At 40.4% G+C, this 17,750-nt stretch overlaps 1 protein-coding gene and 1 non-coding gene across 2 annotated transcripts; one reads left to right on the top strand and one right to left on the bottom strand.

Annotated features, from left to right (window-relative positions):
* Positions 1–1,308: 1,308 nt before the first annotated feature.
* Positions 1,309–2,916, bottom strand: LOC149667064 (uncharacterized). The gene is made up of 4 exons (XM_089841747.1): positions 2,522–2,916; positions 2,282–2,453; positions 1,749–2,141; positions 1,309–1,489 (listed from the first exon to the last, which is right to left on the bottom strand). The coding sequence occupies exons 1-4, from the start codon at positions 2,724–2,726 to the stop codon at positions 1,345–1,347; spliced, it is 915 nt and encodes a 304-aa protein (XP_089697873.1). The 5' UTR covers positions 2,727–2,916; the 3' UTR covers positions 1,309–1,344.
* Positions 2,917–17,437: 14,521 nt separating this feature from the next.
* On the top strand, positions 17,438–17,509 carry TRNAM-CAU (transfer RNA methionine (anticodon CAU)). The gene has a single exon. It is a non-coding gene; the product is annotated as a tRNA-Met (tRNA).
* The last annotated feature ends 241 nt before the right edge of the window (positions 17,510–17,750 follow it).

Here is a 17,750-nt window from a genome sequence, read left to right as displayed (position 1 = left end):
TCTGAAGAAGAATCCTCCTGGTCGAAAACCAATTACCCCAGGAGAAAGACTTGCGCTTACGTTGCGGTATATCTTAATAAAAATTTTAATCGACATGTGATAATTTGATTTCAATATTAGATATTTGGCTACTGGAGATGGATTCGATTCCATGGCATATGCCGTCCGCCTTGGAAAAACTACAACTCACAACATCATTAAAGAAACCTGTCAGGCCCTTTGGGATGTTCTCCAACCTTTGTATTTAGCAGTAAGAATTGTTTTGAATATAGAAATCCCTTTTCAAAATTATAATTATAATAAAATCTTTAGCAACCCACGGAAGATATTTGGAAGATGGCCGAAGCCGAGTTTCGCACACGATGGAATTATCCTACATGTTGCGGTGCCGTTGACGGCAAGCATGTAATGATTCAACAACCGTCAAACAGTGGAACCTTGTATTATAATTATAAAGTAAGCCTTTCAAGGTGGTGAAAAGTATATGTAGGCCTATATTCTAAATTTTGTATAATTATTATGATTCTTTTGGTCAGAGTTTCAACTCCATAGTTTTGATGGCAGTCGTAGATGCTAAATACAGGTTCCTCGTTGTCGATGTTGGTGGATATGGGTCCCATTCTGATGGTGGCATATTTAAATCGTCCTCTTTTGGACAAGCTGTTGAGAATAACGAAGCTGAATTTCCACCGCCAGTCATTTTGCCAAACACCAACATAATTTCTCCTCACGTACTTGTCGGAGATGATGCATTCCAATTATTACCCAATTTCATGAAACCCTATTCTCGAGATGGTCGTCTTTCAAATTCTCAAATGATTTTCAACTATCGGTTAAGTAGAGCTAGGTATATATTATATTAATATTTAAATATTTTAGTTTTGCATTAAATATGTCCACATTTTCAGGAGGTGCAGTGAAAATGCATTTGGCATACTAACTACACGTTGGAGGGTCTTCCGAAGACCCCTTCATTTGAAACCAACAAATGTTGATAAAGTTATTCGAGCCTGTGTAGTTTTACACAATTTTTTGCTAATCGAAGAAGAAAAGTTGCAACAAAAACAGTATTGTCCAAATGACTTTGCCGATGTTGTTGATAAAACAGGAAAAATTGTTAAAGGCAAATTGCATGATAAACTGAGAGCTGACCCAGCGAAAGCATTTCAAATGCCAAAGGCTACATCAGCAAGAAATTACAGCAGGAAAGTGGCCGAGATTAGGAATAATTATGCGAAATATTTTGAAGGAGCAGGCAGCGTAGACTGGCAATGGGATTTGAAGGGTGTAAAAAAACCGACTGATGAATGAGATCATAAAATTTTATTAAAATATTTGCTAAACTTAATTGTTGTCTTCAATATAATTTATTATGATGTCAATTACATCTCTTTCACATCGGCGTCGTTTCCTGGGATCAACATCTCTCAATAAACTTGCCGCATAATCAGCGAATGCTGTTGCTGAATCATCAGGCTTATTCAATTGTCTGAAATTAAACATATATTAATTATAAGATAAGATCAAATAAATCAAATCAAAAGTCAAGAAAAACTAATTATTTTCTCAGAAATAGTTTCGGTTCATTCATAAAATTCAGTGAGAATGGCTTTCAAAATATAAGCATATTTTTAGAGATAAATGCATATACGTCAGTCCGTTCCAAATGTGTTTTGTTTGAAAATTATGGAAAATGTGTTTCATAATTTTCTGCAGAATATTTGCTGATAATTATTTTAAATACCTACTTATTACATTCCGCCAAGGCTTCTAAAACTGAAGAAGGTGGAATGGAATGATATTCCTTCTTTTTTTTCGATTTTTCTGCAGCTCTGTCATACATCTGTTTCCTTTTGGCCACACTAATTTTCTCACTACTGGCTTCTTCCGAACTCTTTGATTCCCCTGAGTTTATTTTTGACGATCCAGGGGTTGGGTTATTGAGGTCCTGAATCTCATTATCGTCTTCGTGATCCGAGATTTCCTCGTTCACAGTGAATTCTTTACCCATGAATGAGCAAGTGAATGTCCCAGAATCTCCACCCGCAGCCTTGGGCAATGTCGAGGAAATTTCTTCCTCCGTACTCTTGGTCGAGTTATCTTCCACATTCAATTTGGCAGTGGAGAAATTGGAGATAGTGCTAACAATAATATACGATAGTACTATTATTAAAAACCTCACAAATATATAACAGGGTTTGGTTCTGGTTAGAATAGTTTGTGTTTGAAAGGACAAGGGTGAAAGTGTGGAAAGTTCTAGGCTACTAAATATTATACATACGGTCTCCTTTTAACTATGTCTTTTAGAAACATCAACATTTTAAAATAAGGCCAGGTAATGGAATCTAAAAGTGAATCGTCGGCTTCTTGCCCACTCTTGGAGGTTGTCGCAAGGTGGTAATGATTTCGAAATGTGTCGAAACAAGACTTCCATTTCTTTTTGCAAAGATCCTCTAATGAATAGATTAAGTAACATTACTTAAAACTTATCGTTTAATAGGCAATTAATGTGTGTACTCACTTGACAACCCCAGTTCCATGGAAATTTCCTTCCAAGAGTTTTCTGTTAAGTCCCTATCTTTATACTCAACTAAGCCTCGGTTCCATATATTTGGATGGTTTTGTACTAAAGAAATCAGCGCCTCTTTCACTTCCGCTTCCTTCTTTTTCTCGCATTCTTTTTCTAATTTTAGAAGTTCTTTCAACTCTTTTTTGTTTGGTGCCATTACCGTTTGATATCAAAATAAAATATCTAAAATCCTTTTATAAACCGCTGTCAATCGGAGATTTTCACCCTCGTCGTCCTAAACCCAACTGTGATTGGAGGCCTAGTAGTGACGTCAGAACATTTGTAGCTCCGATCGCGCAAAGCTCAAGCAAATATCTATCCTAAATAGATATGAGCTTTAACGAATATTGACGCAAAAGCGTGGTGTAGGAAGCTTCACGCTCACGCAAAAACGGGTACCATTTTCGCTTACGCGTTTTGCTTGAATTTTTAAAGCAAAAGCGCGCTTTTTTACTGAGAAAAGCTTGATTGAAAACGAGCCTTAAGAGCTTCTTGCAGGGTCTTTATTTGGGAATGCAAGGACTCATTTTCCACAGTCAATGTGTTCACTTTACTGGTCAGCAAACCATTTTCTTCGGCCAACCTCTCGTTTGCCGTGGACAAAACTGTACAGATAAGGAATATATTTTCTGATTTACCCGAAATCATAAAAAGTATAAAAATAAGCTATTTACCTTCTTGTTTAAATTTATTTACATCTTGCATGCCGCGATAAAAATTCAGCAACTGATTGAACTCATCCATCTAGTAAGTTAAATACATGAATTGGGGATATTACGGAATTTAGTTCACAGAGCAATTGAATTTAATTATATTCTATGTCTAATTGCTAATTGGCTAACTAATTAGTTCATAAATATTTATCTAATTGCTAATTCTAATTCAATTAGTTGTCAGCTAATTAGCACAGCTCTGGTCTAGCCTCTAAGCGATAACCACTAATGAATTTCCAAAACATATTGAAAGTGGATAGCCCCTCGTATATGGCGTATATTGTATCAAAAATTTAAGGTTAAATAAATTATACGGAATATAGTCAAGGGGATAACCACTTAAAAAATTCAAAACCATATTTGAAAGTATGTAATTGAATAAAAAATACGGAAATTCTAATTCTTCTAATTCTTCTAATCAGGTGGTCCAAAAAGAGGCGTTCGCGCGCTAAAGTTTTAAAAATCTTACAAAACACGCAACTTAAAACGAATTCAAGTTTAAATTGAATTTTAGCTTTTAAAAAAGCTGTTTGGAAACAGTACTAGGACTGTTGAGGAAATTAAAGTCTTAATGAAACTGTGAAGATTTAAAAAGGCTTTGAAAACGTACTAGTCTTGGAGGAGAAGTCGCAAGAGAATGGACATTGGAGAGCGCCCTTTCCTATTTATAGTTTTTGAACGACTTGAAAACCTTTTTTTTGGCCAATAAGAAGTATGGAAAATCTGAGAGATGCGAGAGAGAGTGTGTTTTTGCTATTTTCCAACCGAAGCCATCTCTCTCACCTTCCCAGGGCTTTTCCGTGAGCATTGCGGTTTAGTTCATGATAACATCGAAAAAGAGTTCGAGGGAATTACCAAGTCGCTCGAGAACCCAGGAAAAAATATTGGAATTTGGCACAATACATTTTAAGGTCAAACCCATATCAAAATTTGGGGTGGCCCTTAAAAGGGCCGTTTTTTTATCGAAATTGATTAATCCAAATACTGGACACCTAGTTTTGGCGTCGGCGGCGTAAGCATTCGGAGATCAAGTCGATGGACTCTGCTCTTAATAATCTTCTCTACTCTCTCCTTTCTCTTCCTTTCTTTCTCCCTAATTAGTGAAAATGACTCCTGGTCGACCTGAACCGCAGCATTCCGCATTAACGGCTTTGCCTTTAGCTTCTCAACTTCTTCCTTTAATCTTTTCACTTCCTCCCGAAGCTCTTCAATATCTTAAGCCTTCCTTTTAATCGCCTGAGCATTTGCACTGTGGCTCTGGTGGGCTGACATATTTTCGTCGAAAGGTTCAAGAAAAATGTTATTTGTTACTGTTAGAGACCCAACGATGTATTTATACTATATGTGCCTACAAAGAGGGTCGGAAAGGAAATCGCCCCTTCCACTAGACTACTGGGGGAAGATAGGTATTTACGCTTGTGGAGCGGGGGATCTTTCACTCCTCTCCTATATTATATTTCGTTGCTTTAATATTTTTTAAAAATTTTCGGTTTTTTAAGGCAATTGAAGCCGGCCATACGGAAAAACTATAGCGAAGTTTGTTTTCGGAATACTTCTAAATTAACAAGCATTTCTTAAATGAGAAACTTACCTGTTGCGATTTTTAATTAATGAAGTCTAAGTATTGTACTTCAACTAATTAACAAAGTACGTCAAAAAATTACTTTTGGGTCAGAGGTCAGCCTAACCTTATAGCGCGCTTCAACCTATTTCTTCATTCCGTTCTGGTTGACAACTAGAATGGCCTAGGTTTGTGGGTGCTAACAAGTTACGTTGACATAATGTAAATGTTGGCTTTCTTGCTGATTTTCCTAATTTCTTAGCAGTAGACGCTAACAAATTACTTTGGTATTTCATCCGAGCTTGAGCATCTTTATATGTATTTTCTAATTAACTGTAGCACCCTTAATAAGAAATACGACGTTATCAGGTCGAATTTTCGTCTAGAAAAGTAATTCAGGTAAATAATTACAGTTAATAGAGGTTTTTATATCATTTAAAGTAAGCTTTTCGACGTTCTTTACGGCCAAGGCTTAAGTTTTAGTTTGTCTATGTAATATAGTGTTTATAGTGTCTTTCCTTTTAAAGATTATAAGAAAGCTTATTTCCAGCACTGTTTTGGATTGGAATTACAAAAATACGCAGTCTGCTTCGATTCATGCTACAAATCCTAGACCTAGGGCCTAGGTTTTACGCTACTTAAATTCTTAATACTGTATTCATCATGACTGTTTGTTGGCGCTTCTAGTTTTAAGTAAAAAATGGCATATCTATCCAAATTATTATGGTTTAGAAATCAACGGTAGTGTTTTCACCCTGTGAAGAATTCAACTTCAAAATATTACAGGAAAGATGACAAAATGCTCAATGTGTTTTCCCTACGGCAGTTAAAAGAGTCTTGTTTACACGGTTTCATTATTTGTTAATCTCACTAAAATGCTACTAATTGTGAAGGTGTGTGATATAATTCCTGAAACTAAACCAATGTAGAGGACCAGATTATTCGTTAAAACAATTTTGATCATATTGAATCAGTCATACTGTGATGTTACGTTATCATTTGTTACCAACAGTGGATTGTTTAATTCATAAGTAGCAGTGGTACTGGTTAATGCAGTAGGACAGTGTTGTTATATAATTTAATTAGTGAAATAATTTTCAGGTTTACATCACAGATTCTCTCAACGTAACCACGTTAGAAACGGAGGGTTACGTTGTTTGCTATTTCCATAGTCCCCATTGCCGTTTGTTTATTGGTTTAAATTGCTATGAATTGTATAGGTATTTGATTTAATTACTGGTATTTAAGCTAAACTATAGAATAACATCATTCATTAACATATTGTATAGATAATCTTTACCTTACCACAAACCTAGAACAGGATATGATAAAAATTGAACGCAATGTGTTGGAAGTAATCAAAAACTCCTCTAAACATTAGAATTAAGGTGAAGTAATTGTTGAAAGTCATTTTATAAGCTTAATGAGCACTGACGACAAGTTTATTTCAACGTAATTAAGTATAATTAACGTGAAATTAAACCCCAAATATACATTTTTTGGATGAAAACTCAGATAACTCTTAAATGATGTTCTTGATTAAGATTGTATCTACCCAAGCCGTTGGTAAAGCCCCACACATAAGCTAATTTAAATTATCTTCAAAGTACCTTAATAGGCGCGAAATTCAAAACTTTAGCGTAAAATGAGAATCTAAAACTCCACTAAAAATTGCAATTAAGGTGATGCATACATTTAAACTCATTTTTATAACCTAAATGTACACTGCCAAAACACAATCCTACGTTAATTTTAACTCAATTTAATATAATTAACGTGAAATTAAACCAAAATATACATTTTTGGATAAAATCTCAAATAACTTTTAAATAAACTGTTTAATTATGATTAAAACTACCCAAGCCATTGGTAAAGCCCAATATTTCCTATTTCACACTTAAGTTAATTTAAACTATCTTTAAAGTACATTAATTGCCGCGAAATTCAAAAGTTCAGGGTACCTTAATGACGAATATATGGCAAAAATATTAAACTGCTCTAAACATTGCAATTAGGGTAAAAAATTCAAATAAATTTTAAGCTTAATCCACTCTCACGAAACACGCTCAAATTAAGATTAAAACATCACAAGTTTTTCGTACAGCCACAGTAGTTTCCTATTTCACTTTCAAATTAATTTAAATGATCGTTAAAATACATCTAAAGCGCATACATTAAAATTTTAGGGTGATTGCAATTAAAGTTAATATTTTATTGAAACTTGTATTATAAACTAAATCCACACTAGATAAACAAGATAAGTCGTTAAATTAAACTCAATCAAGTTTAATTAATGTGAAAGATTCGTGTTTTGGGTAAATTCATGGATATCTTATAATTAAACTAACAAATTAAAATTAAAACTACACTTATCTTTCACCCAGCCTCCACTTTCCTGTTTAATTCTTACGATTAATTAAATTGTCATTTAAAAGCATTTTTCCCCATTTTGAAAAGGAGCGATATTTAAAAGTTATGGGGCAAAATAGTGATCGTTCCGCAAGAGTCAAACAGTCACGCCTCTAAAGTTTGCAGTTAGGGAGAATTTCTTGTTCAAACTCGTATAATAAACTGAAATAACACTAGTAAAAGAAGATAAGTTGTTAATTTCAACTTAAAGTGTTAGTGACATAATTTTCGTCACCCACAAACTTAAAATGCTAAAAAAATCCTTGAAAAATCTAGTTTATTATGATATGTTTACTTTTGTATTTGGTTTCGTAGAAATTTGTAAAATTGCAATCAAAGTTTAGTGTTTGGAAAAGGCCTAGTTAAAAATTTGTTTCGCTTGATGACGTAGTAAGGAGAAACTTTCACTCTAGATGTCGCTCACGTGACGCGCCTGTTAATGTCGCCGCGCCGCGTTAAGCCTAATTTATTCAGACTCGCGCGCAGAGATAGTTCTATATTTTGTTTGCTCGCGCGCGCGCAGCATTAGTAGACTCGGGAGTCTCGGGCGCGCGCGCTTGGCTTTTCCGCGAGATGCCGTGAGTGACGTAGCAAGGAGAAAACCCGCCAAAAATCTTCTTCGCAAATTTGCTTTTGCCCCCCAAATTTCAAGTTTTCAAAGTGTTTTTTCTGTGTTTTCCTTCATATTTAAATATTAATCAAGCATATTTTTGGAATCAGAAGAGTTTAAACTCTCAAAAAAGTAAGGTTTTCTTTAGATTTGAGATAATTTTTAAATCACGTCGCTATTCCTTTAATAACCATATTTAATGTGAAATTAATCGAAAACAATAGGTTTTTTGGGTTTCAAAAGAGCGTTTTGGAATAAAGCGGTTCCCAAAACAGCGGTTTGCAAAACCGCGTACAAGCAAAACCGCGGTTGCTGTTTCCGCGTTTCTCAATACAGCGCTATTTCCCAAAACAGCGGTTGCTGTTTCCGACCAAACTGTGAATGATAGGGAGGGAAATCTCTATTATATTAAGTATATAGGACAAAGAACAATATTATGCAAAAAGGAGTAATGTTTTATCGGAAGTAAATATAAAATATAATTTTTTGGAAAAGGCATATTATTTTGGGAAGTTAATGAAGATAAACAACAACATTTTGGAAAAGGCGTACTTTCGTACGCTCAAGATATAAACGCTGTAATCAAAATGCGCTATAACGAGAAATGGCTATAATGGCAAACGCGTTTATGAAAAAGCCGTTTTGGACAATGCTGTTTTGATAACACGCCCAATCGATAACATACCGTCCTGCACAGGGCTAAGAGGGAAGACTGGCTTGTAGCCAGACAGGTTGTCACGATTCCCAAGCTTCGGTGGGCTGTCAACTGTTTTGAGCCCTACAAGTCTCCGGGACCCGATGGGGTCTTCCCTCTGCTTTTGCAGGAGGGCTTAGACCACATCGCCTCTCCGCTATGCAAGATCTACAGACTTTGCATTGCTCTCGGTCACATACCTCGTGACTGGAAACGCTCTAGGGTCATCTTTATTCCCAAGCCCGGGAAGGCTTCCTATCTCGAGGCGAAAGCATTTAGACCCATATGCCTGACCTCAATCTTCCTCAAAATTCTGGAGAAGTTGGTGGACAGGTACATCAGAGACGAGGTACTTTCGGTAACTCCTCTCTCTTCTTCACAATTTGCCTACCAAAAAGGCAAATCCACTGAGACGGCCCTTCACGGCCTTACGAATTGCCTGGATAGGGCATTCGAGTTTCAGGAAATTTCACTGGCTGTCTTCCTCGATATCGAGGGGGCCTTTGACAAGGTCTCTAGCTCGGTTATTACTGAAGCTGTTGAGAGATTTGGCATCAGCGCCACTCTTGGCCGCTGGATCAAGTCCATGCTAACCATATAATGGTGATGTAAGCAGAGTGGCGCAGTGGAAGCGTGCTTGGCCCATAACCCAGAGGTCCGTGGATCGAAACCACGCTCTGCTATGTTAATGCAAAGTAGCATTTCCTCTTATGGTATCAGTTAGTTTTTCATATAATGGTGATGTAAGCAGAGTGGCGCAGTGGAAGCGTGCTGGGCCCATAACCCAGAGGTCCGTGGATCGAAACCACGCTCTGCTATGTTAATGCAAAGTAGCATTTGCTATTTTGGTATGAGTTAGTTTTTCATATAATTGTGATGTAAGCAGAGTGGCGCAGTGGAAGCGTGCTGGGCCCATAACCCAGAGGTCCGTGGATCGAAACCACGCTCTGCTATGTTAATGCAAAGTAGCATTTGCTATTTTGGTATCAGTTAGTTTTTCATATAATGGTGATGTAAGCAGAGTGGCGCAGTGGAAGCGTGCTGGGCCCATAACCCAGAGGTCCGTGGATCGAAACCACGCTCTGCTATGTTAATGCAAAGTAGCATTTGCTATTTTGGTATGAGTTAGTTTTTCATATAATTGTGATGTAAGCAGAGTGGCGCAGTGGAAGCGTGCTGGGCCCATAACCCAGAGGTCCGTGGATCGAAACCACGCTCTGCTATGTTAATGCAAAGTAGTATTTGCTATTTTGGTATCAGTTAGTTTTTCATATAATGGTGATGTAAGCAGAGTGGCGCAGTGGAAGCGTGCTGGGCCCATAACCCAGAGGTCCGTGGATCGAAACCACGCTCTGCTATGTTAATGCAAAGTAGCATTTGCTCTTTTGGTATCAGTTAGTTTTTCATATATTGGTGATGTAAGCAGAGTGGCGCAGTGGAAGCGTGCTGGGCCCATAACCCAGAGGTCCGTGGATCGAAACCACGCTCTGCTAAATTAAAGCAAAATAGCACTTGCTATTTTGATATAAGTTAGTTTGTTCATACAATGATCATGTAAGCAGAATGGCGCAGTGGAAGCGTGCTGGGCCCATAACCCAGAGGTCAGTGGATCGAAACCACGCTTTGCTATTTTGCTATCAGTTAGTTTTTCATATAATGGTTATGTAGGCAGAGTGGCGCAGTGGAAGCGTGCTGGACCCATAACCCAGAGGTCCGTGGATCGAAACCACGCTCTGCTATGTTAATGCAAAGTAGCATTTGCTCTTATGGTATCAGTTAGTTTTTCATATATTGGTGATGTAAGCAGAGTGGCGCAGTGGAAGCGTGCTGGGCCCATAACCCAGAGGTCCGTGGATCGAAACCACGCTCTGCTATGTTATTGAAAAGTAGCATTTGCTATTTTGGTATCAGTTAGTTTTTCATATAATGGTGATGTAAGCAGAGTGGCGCAGTGGAAGCGTGCTGGGCCCATAGCCCAGAGGTCCGTGGATCGAAACCACGCTCTGCTATGTTAATGCAAAGTAGCATTTGCTATTTTGGTATGAGTTAGTTTTTCATATAATGGTGATGTAAGCAGAGTGGCGCAGTGGAAGCGTGCTGGGCCCATAACACAGATCCGTGGATCGAAACCACGCTCTGCTATGTTAATGCAAAGTAGCATTTGCTATTTTGGTATCAGTTAGTTTTTCATATAATGGTGATGTAAGCAGAGTGGCGCAGTGGAAGCGTGCTGGGCCCATAACCCAGAGGTCCGTGGATCGAAACCACGCTCTGCTATGTTAATGCAAAGTAGCATTTGCTATTTTGGTATGAGTTAGTTTTTCATATAATTGTGATGTAAGCAGAGTGGCGCAGTGGAAGCGTGCTGGGCCCATAACCCAGAGGTCCGTGGATCGAAACCACGCTCTGCTATGTTAATGCAAAGTAGTATTTGCTATTTTGGTATCAGTTAGTTTTTCATATAATGGTGATGTAAGCAGAGTGGCGCAGTGGAAGCGTGCTGGGCCCATAACCCAGAGGTCCGTGGATCGAAACCACGCTCTGCTATGTTAATGCAAAGTAGCATTTTCTCTTTTGGTATCAGTTAGTTTTTCATATATTGGTGATGTAAGCAGAGTGGCGCAGTGGAAGCGTGCTGGGCCCATAACCCAGAGGTCCGTGGATCGAAACCACGCTCTGCTAAATTAAAGCAAAATAGCACTTGCTATTTTGATATAAGTTAGTTTGTTCATACAATGATCATGTAAGCAGAATGGCGCAGTGGAAGCGTGCTGGGCCCATAACCCAGAGGTCAGTGGATCGAAACCACGCTTTGCTATTTTGCTATCAGTTAGTTTTTCATATAATGGTTATGTAGGCAGAGTGGCGCAGTGGAAGCGTGCTGGACCCATAACCCAGAGGTCCGTGGATCGAAACCACGCTCTGCTATGTTAATGCAAAGTAGCATTTGCTCTTATGGTATCAGTTAGTTTTTCATATATTGGTGATGTAAGCAGAGTGGCGCAGTGGAAGCGTGCTGGGCCCATAACCCAGAGGTCCGTGGATCGAAACCACGCTCTGCTATGTTATTGAAAAGTAGCATTTGCTATTTTGGTATCAGTTAGTTTTTCATATAATGGTGATGTAAGCAGAGTGGCGCAGTGGAAGCGTGCTGGGCCCATAGCCCAGAGGTCCGTGGATCGAAACCACGCTCTGCTATGTTAATGCAAAGTAGCATTTGCTATTTTGGTATGAGTTAGTTTTTCATATAATGGTGATGTAAGCAGAGTGGCGCAGTGGAAGCGTGCTGGGCCCATAACACAGATCCGTGGATCGAAACCACGCTCTGCTATGTTAATGCAAAGTAGCATTTGCTATTTTGGTATCAGTTAGTTTTTCATATAATGGTGATGTAAGCAGAGTGGCGCAGTGGAAGCGTGCTGGGCCCATAACCCAGAGGTCCGTGGATCGAAACCACGCTCTGCTATGTTAATGCAAAGTAGCATTTGCTATTTTGGTATGAGTTAGTTTTTCATATAATTGTGATGTAAGCAGAGTGGCGCAGTGGAAGCGTGCTGGGCCCATAACCCAGAGGTCCGTGGATCGAAACCACGCTCTGCTATGTTAATGCAAAGTAGTATTTGCTATTTTGGTATCAGTTAGTTTTTCATATAATGGTGATGTAAGCAGAGTGGCGCAGTGGAAGCGTGCTGGGCCCATAACCCAGAGGTCCGTGGATCGAAACCACGCTCTGCTATGTTAATGCAAAGTAGCATTTGCTCTTTTGGTATCAGTTAGTTTTTCATATATTGGTGATGTAAGCAGAGTGGCGCAGTGGAAGCGTGCTGGGCCCATAACCCAGAGGTCCGTGGATCGAAACCACGCTCTGCTAAATTAAAGCAAAATAGCACTTGCTATTTTGATATAAGTTAGTTTGTTCATACAATGATCATGTAAGCAGAATGGCGCAGTGGAAGCGTGCTGGGCCCATAACCCAGAGGTCAGTGGATCGAAACCACGCTTTGCTATTTTGCTATCAGTTAGTTTTTCATATAATGGTTATGTAGGCAGAGTGGCGCAGTGGAAGCGTGCTGGACCCATAACCCAGAGGTCCGTGGATCGAAACCACGCTCTGCTATGTTAATGCAAAGTAGCATTTGCTCTTATGGTATCAGTTAGTTTTTCATATATTGGTGATGTAAGCAGAGTGGCGCAGTGGAAGCGTGCTGGGCCCATAACCCAGAGGTCCGTGGATCGAAACCACGCTCTGCTATGTTATTGAAAAGTAGCATTTGCTATTTTGGTATCAGTTAGTTTTTCATATAATGGTGATGTAAGCAGAGTGGCGCAGTGGAAGCGTGCTGGGCCCATAGCCCAGAGGTCCGTGGATCGAAACCACGCTCTGCTATGTTAATGCAAAGTAGCATTTGCTATTTTGGTATGAGTTAGTTTTTCATATAATGGTGATGTAAGCAGAGTGGCGCAGTGGAAGCGTGCTGGGCCCATAACACAGATCCGTGGATCGAAACCACGCTCTGCTATGTTAATGCAAAGTAGCATTTGCTATTTTGGTATCAGTTAGTTTTTCATATAATGTTGATGTAAGCAGAGTGGCGCAGTGGAAGCGTGCTGGGCCCAAAACCCAGAGGTCCGTGGATCGAAACCACGCTCTGCCATGTTATTGAAAATTAGCATTTGCTATTTTGGTATGAGTTAGTTTTTCATATAATGGTGATGTAAGCAGAGTGGCGCAGTGGAAGCGTGCTGGGCCCAAAACCCAGAGGTCCGTGGATCGAAACCACGCTCTGCTATGTTATTGCAAAGTAGCATTTGCTATTTTGGTATCAGTTAGTTTTTCATATAATGGTGATGTAAGCAGAGTGGCGCAGTGGAAGCGTGCTGGGCCCAAAACCCAGAGGTCCGTGGATCGAAACCACGCTCTGCTATGTTAATGCAAAGTAGCATTTGCTATTTTGGTATCAGTTAGTTTTTCATATAATGGCGATGTAAGCAGAGTGGCGCAGTGGAAGCGTACTGGGCCCATAACCCAGAGGTCCGTGGATCGAAACCACGCTCTGCTAAATTAAAGCAAAATAGCACTTGCTATTTTGATATAAGTTAGTTTGTTCATATAATGGTGATGTAAGCAGAGTGGCGCAGTGGAAGCGTGCTGGGCCCATAACCCAGAGGTCCGTGGATCGAAACCACGCTCTGCTATGTTAATGCAAAGTAGCATTTGCTATTTTGGTATCAGTTAGTTTTTCATATAATGGTGATGTAAGCAGAGTGGCGCAGTGGAAGCGTGCTGGGCCCATAACCCAGAGGTCCGTGGATCGAAACCACGCTCTGCTATGTTAATGCAAAGTAGCATTTGCTATTTTGGTATCAGTTAGTTTTTCATATAATGGTGATGTAAGCAGAGTGGCGCAGTGGAAGCGTGCTGGGCCCATAACCCAGAGGTCCGTGGATCGAAACCACGCTCTGCTATGTTAATGCAAAGTAGCATTTGCTATTTTGGTATGAGTTAGTTTTTCATATAATGGTGATGTAAGCAGAGTGGCGCAGTGGAAGCGTGCTGGGCCCAAAACCCAGAGGTCCGTGGATCGAAACCACGCTCTGCTATGTTATTGCAAAGTAGCATTTGCTATTTTGGTATCAGTTAGTTTTTCATATAATGGTGATGTAAGCAGAGTGGCGCAGTGGAAGCGTGCTGGGCCCAAAACCCAGAGGTCCGTGGATCGAAACCACGCTCTGCTATGTTAATGCAAAGTAGCATTTGCTATTTTGGTATCAGTTAGTTTTTCATATAATGGCGATGTAAGCAGAGTGGCGCAGTGGAAGCGTACTGGGCCCATAACCCAGAGGTCCGTGGATCGAAACCACGCTCTGCTATGTTAATGCAAAGTAGCATTTGCTCTTATGGTATCAGTTAGTTTTTCATATAATGGTGATGTAAGCAGAGTGGCGCAGTGGAAGCGTGCTGGGCCCAAAACCCAGAGGTCCGTGGATCGAAACCACGCTCTGCTATGTTAATGCAAAGTAGCATTTGCTATTTTGGTATCAGTTAGTTTTTCATATAATGGCGATGTAAGCAGAGTGGCGCAGTGGAAGCGTGCTGGGCCCATAACCCAGAGGTCCGTGGATCGAAACCACGCTCTGCTATGTTAATGCAAAGTAGCATTTGCTATTTTGGTATGAGTTAGTTTTTCATATAATTGTGGTGTAAGCAGAGTGGCGCAGTGGAAGCGTGCTGGGCCCATAACACAGAGGTCCGTGGATCGAAACCACGCTCTGCTATGTTAATGCAAAGTAGCATTTGCTATTTTGGTATCAGTTAATTTTTTATATAATGGTGATGTAAGCAGAGTGGCGCAGTGGAAGCGTGCTGGGCCCATAACCCAGAGGTCCGTGGATCGAAACCACGCTCTGCTATGTTAATGCAAAGTAGCATTTGCTCTTTTGGTATCAGTTAGTTTTTCATATATTGGTGATGTAAGCAGAGTGGCGCAGTGGAAGCGTGCTGGGCCCATAACCCAGAGGTCCGTGGATCGAAACCACGCTCTGCTAAATTAAAGCAAAATAGCACTTGCTATTTTGATATAAGTTAGTTTGTTCATACAATGATCATGTAAGCAGAATGGCGCAGTGGAAGCGTGCTGGGCCCATAACCCAGAGGTCAGTGGATCGAAACCACGCTTTGCTATTTTGCTATCAGTTAGTTTTTCATATAATGGTTATGTAGGCAGAGTGGCGCAGTGGAAGCGTGCTGGACCCATAACCCAGAGGTCCGTGGATCGAAACCACGCTCTGCTATGTTAATGCAAAGTAGCATTTGCTCTTATGGTATCAGTTAGTTTTTCATATAATTGTGGTGTAAGCAGAGTGGCGCAGTGGAAGCGTGCTGGGCCCATAACCCAGAGGTCCGTGGATCGAAACCACGCTCTGCTATGTTAATGCAAAGTAGCATTTGCTATTTTGGTATGAGTTAGTTTTTCATATAATGGTGATGTAAGCAGAGTGGCGCAGTGGAAGCGTGCTGGGCCCAAAACCCAGAGGTCCGTGGATCGAAACCACGCTCTGCTATGTTATTGCAAAGTAGCATTTGCTATTTTGGTATCAGTTAGTTTTTCATATAATGGTGATGTAAGCAGAGTGGCGCAGTGGAAGCGTGCTGGGCCCAAAACCCAGAGGTCCGTGGATCGAAACCACGCTCTGCTATGTTAATGCAAAGTAGCATTTGCTATTTTGGTATGAGTTAGTTTTTCATATAATGGTGATGTAAGCAGAGTGGCGCAGTGGAAGCGTACTGGGCCCATAACCCAGAGGTCCGTGGATCGAAACCACGCTCTGCTAAATTAACGCAAAATAGCACTTGCTATTTTGATATAAGTTTGTTTGTTCATACAATGATCATGTAAGCAGAGTGGCGCAATGGAAGCGTGCTGGGCCCATAACCCAGAGGTCCGTGGATCGAGACCACGCTCTGCTATGTTGTTGAAAAGTAGCATTTGCTATTTTGGTATCAGTTAGTTTTTCATATAATGGTGATGTAAGCAGAGTGGCGCAGTGTAGCGTGCTGGGCCCATAACCCAGATGTCCGTGGATCGAAACCACGCTCTGCTATGTTAATGCAAAGTAGCATTTGCTATTTTGGTATCAGTTAGTTTTTCATATAATGGTTATGTAAGCAGAGTGGCGCATTGGAAGCGTGCTGGGCCCATAACCCAGAGGTCCGTGGATCGAAACCACGCTCTGCTATGTTATTGAAAAGTAGCATTTGCTATTTTGGTATCAGTTAGTTTTTCATATAATGGTGATGTAAGCAGAGTGGCGCAGTGGAAGCGTGCTGGGCCCATAACCCAGAGGTCCGTGGATCGAAACCACGCTCTGCTATGTTAATGCAAAGTAGCATTTGCTATTTTGGTATGAGTTAGTTTTTCATATAATGGTGATGTAAGCAGAGTGGCGCAGTGGAAGCGTGCTGGGCCCATAACCCAGAGGTCCGTGGATCGAAACCACGCTCTGCTAAATTAAAGAAAAATAGCACTTGCTATTTTGATATAAGTTAGTTTGTTCATACGATGATCATGTAAGCAGAATGGCGCAGTGGAAGCGTGCTGGGCCCAAAACCCAGAGGTCCGTGGATCGAAACCACGCTCTTCTAAATTAAAGCAAAATAGCACTTGCTATTTTGCTATCAGTTAGTTTTTCATGTAATGGTGATGTAAGCAGTGTGGCGCAGTGGAAGCGTGCTGGGCCCATAACCCAGAGGTCCGTGGATCGAAACCACGCTCTGCTAAATTAAAGAAAAATAGCACTTGCTATTTTGGTATCAGTTAGTTTTTCATATAATGGTGATGTAAGCAGAATGGCGCAGTGGAATCGTGCTGGGCCCATAACCCAGAGGTCCGTGGATCGAAACCACGCTCTTCTAAATTAAAGCAAAATAGCACTTGCTATTTTGCTATCAGTTAGTTTTTCATGTAATGGTGATGTAAGCAGTGTGGCACAGTGGAAGCGTGCTGGGCCCATAACCCAGAGGTCCGTGGATCGAAACCACGCTCTGCTATGTTATTGCAAAGTAGCATTTGCTATTTTGCTATCAGTTAGTTTTTCATATAATGGTGATGTAAGCAGAATGGCGCAGTGGAAGCGCGCTGGGCCCAAAACCCAGAGGTCCGTGGATCGAAACCTCGCTCTGCCATGTTATTGAAAAGTAGCATTTGCTATTTTGGTATCAGTTAGTTTTTCATATAATGGTGTTTTAAGCAGAGTGGCGCAGTGGAAGCGCGCTGGGCCCAAAACCCAGAGGTCCGTGGATCGAAACCACGCTCTGCCATGTTATTGAAAATTAGCATTTGCTATTTTGGTATCAGTTAGTTTTTCATATAACGGCGATGTAAGCAGAGTGGCGCAGTGGAAGCGCGCTGGGCCCATAACCCAGAGGTCCGTGGATCGAAACCACGCTCTGCTAAATTAATGCAAAATAGCACTTACTATTTTGATATAAGTTAGTTTGTTCATACAATGATCATGTAAGCAGATTGGCGCAATGGAAGCGTGCTGGGCCCATAACCCAGAGGTCCGTGGATCGAAACCACGCTCTGCTATGTTAATGCAAAGTAGCATTTGCTATTTTGGTATCAGTTAGTTTTTCATATAATAGTGATGTAATCATAAATGTTAAACTTCTGGTCCATGGTTCTATTAATTAT

The sequence above is a fragment of the Phalangium opilio genome, unplaced genomic scaffold (assembly GCF_054372755.1).
Source record: "Phalangium opilio isolate 3A_F unplaced genomic scaffold, DU_Popi_V2 ptg000060l_1, whole genome shotgun sequence".
Taxonomy (NCBI): domain Eukaryota; kingdom Metazoa; phylum Arthropoda; class Arachnida; order Opiliones; family Phalangiidae; genus Phalangium; species Phalangium opilio.
Note: the sequence above shows the minus strand (reverse complement) of the source record. Positions and strands in the feature narration are given on the sequence as shown.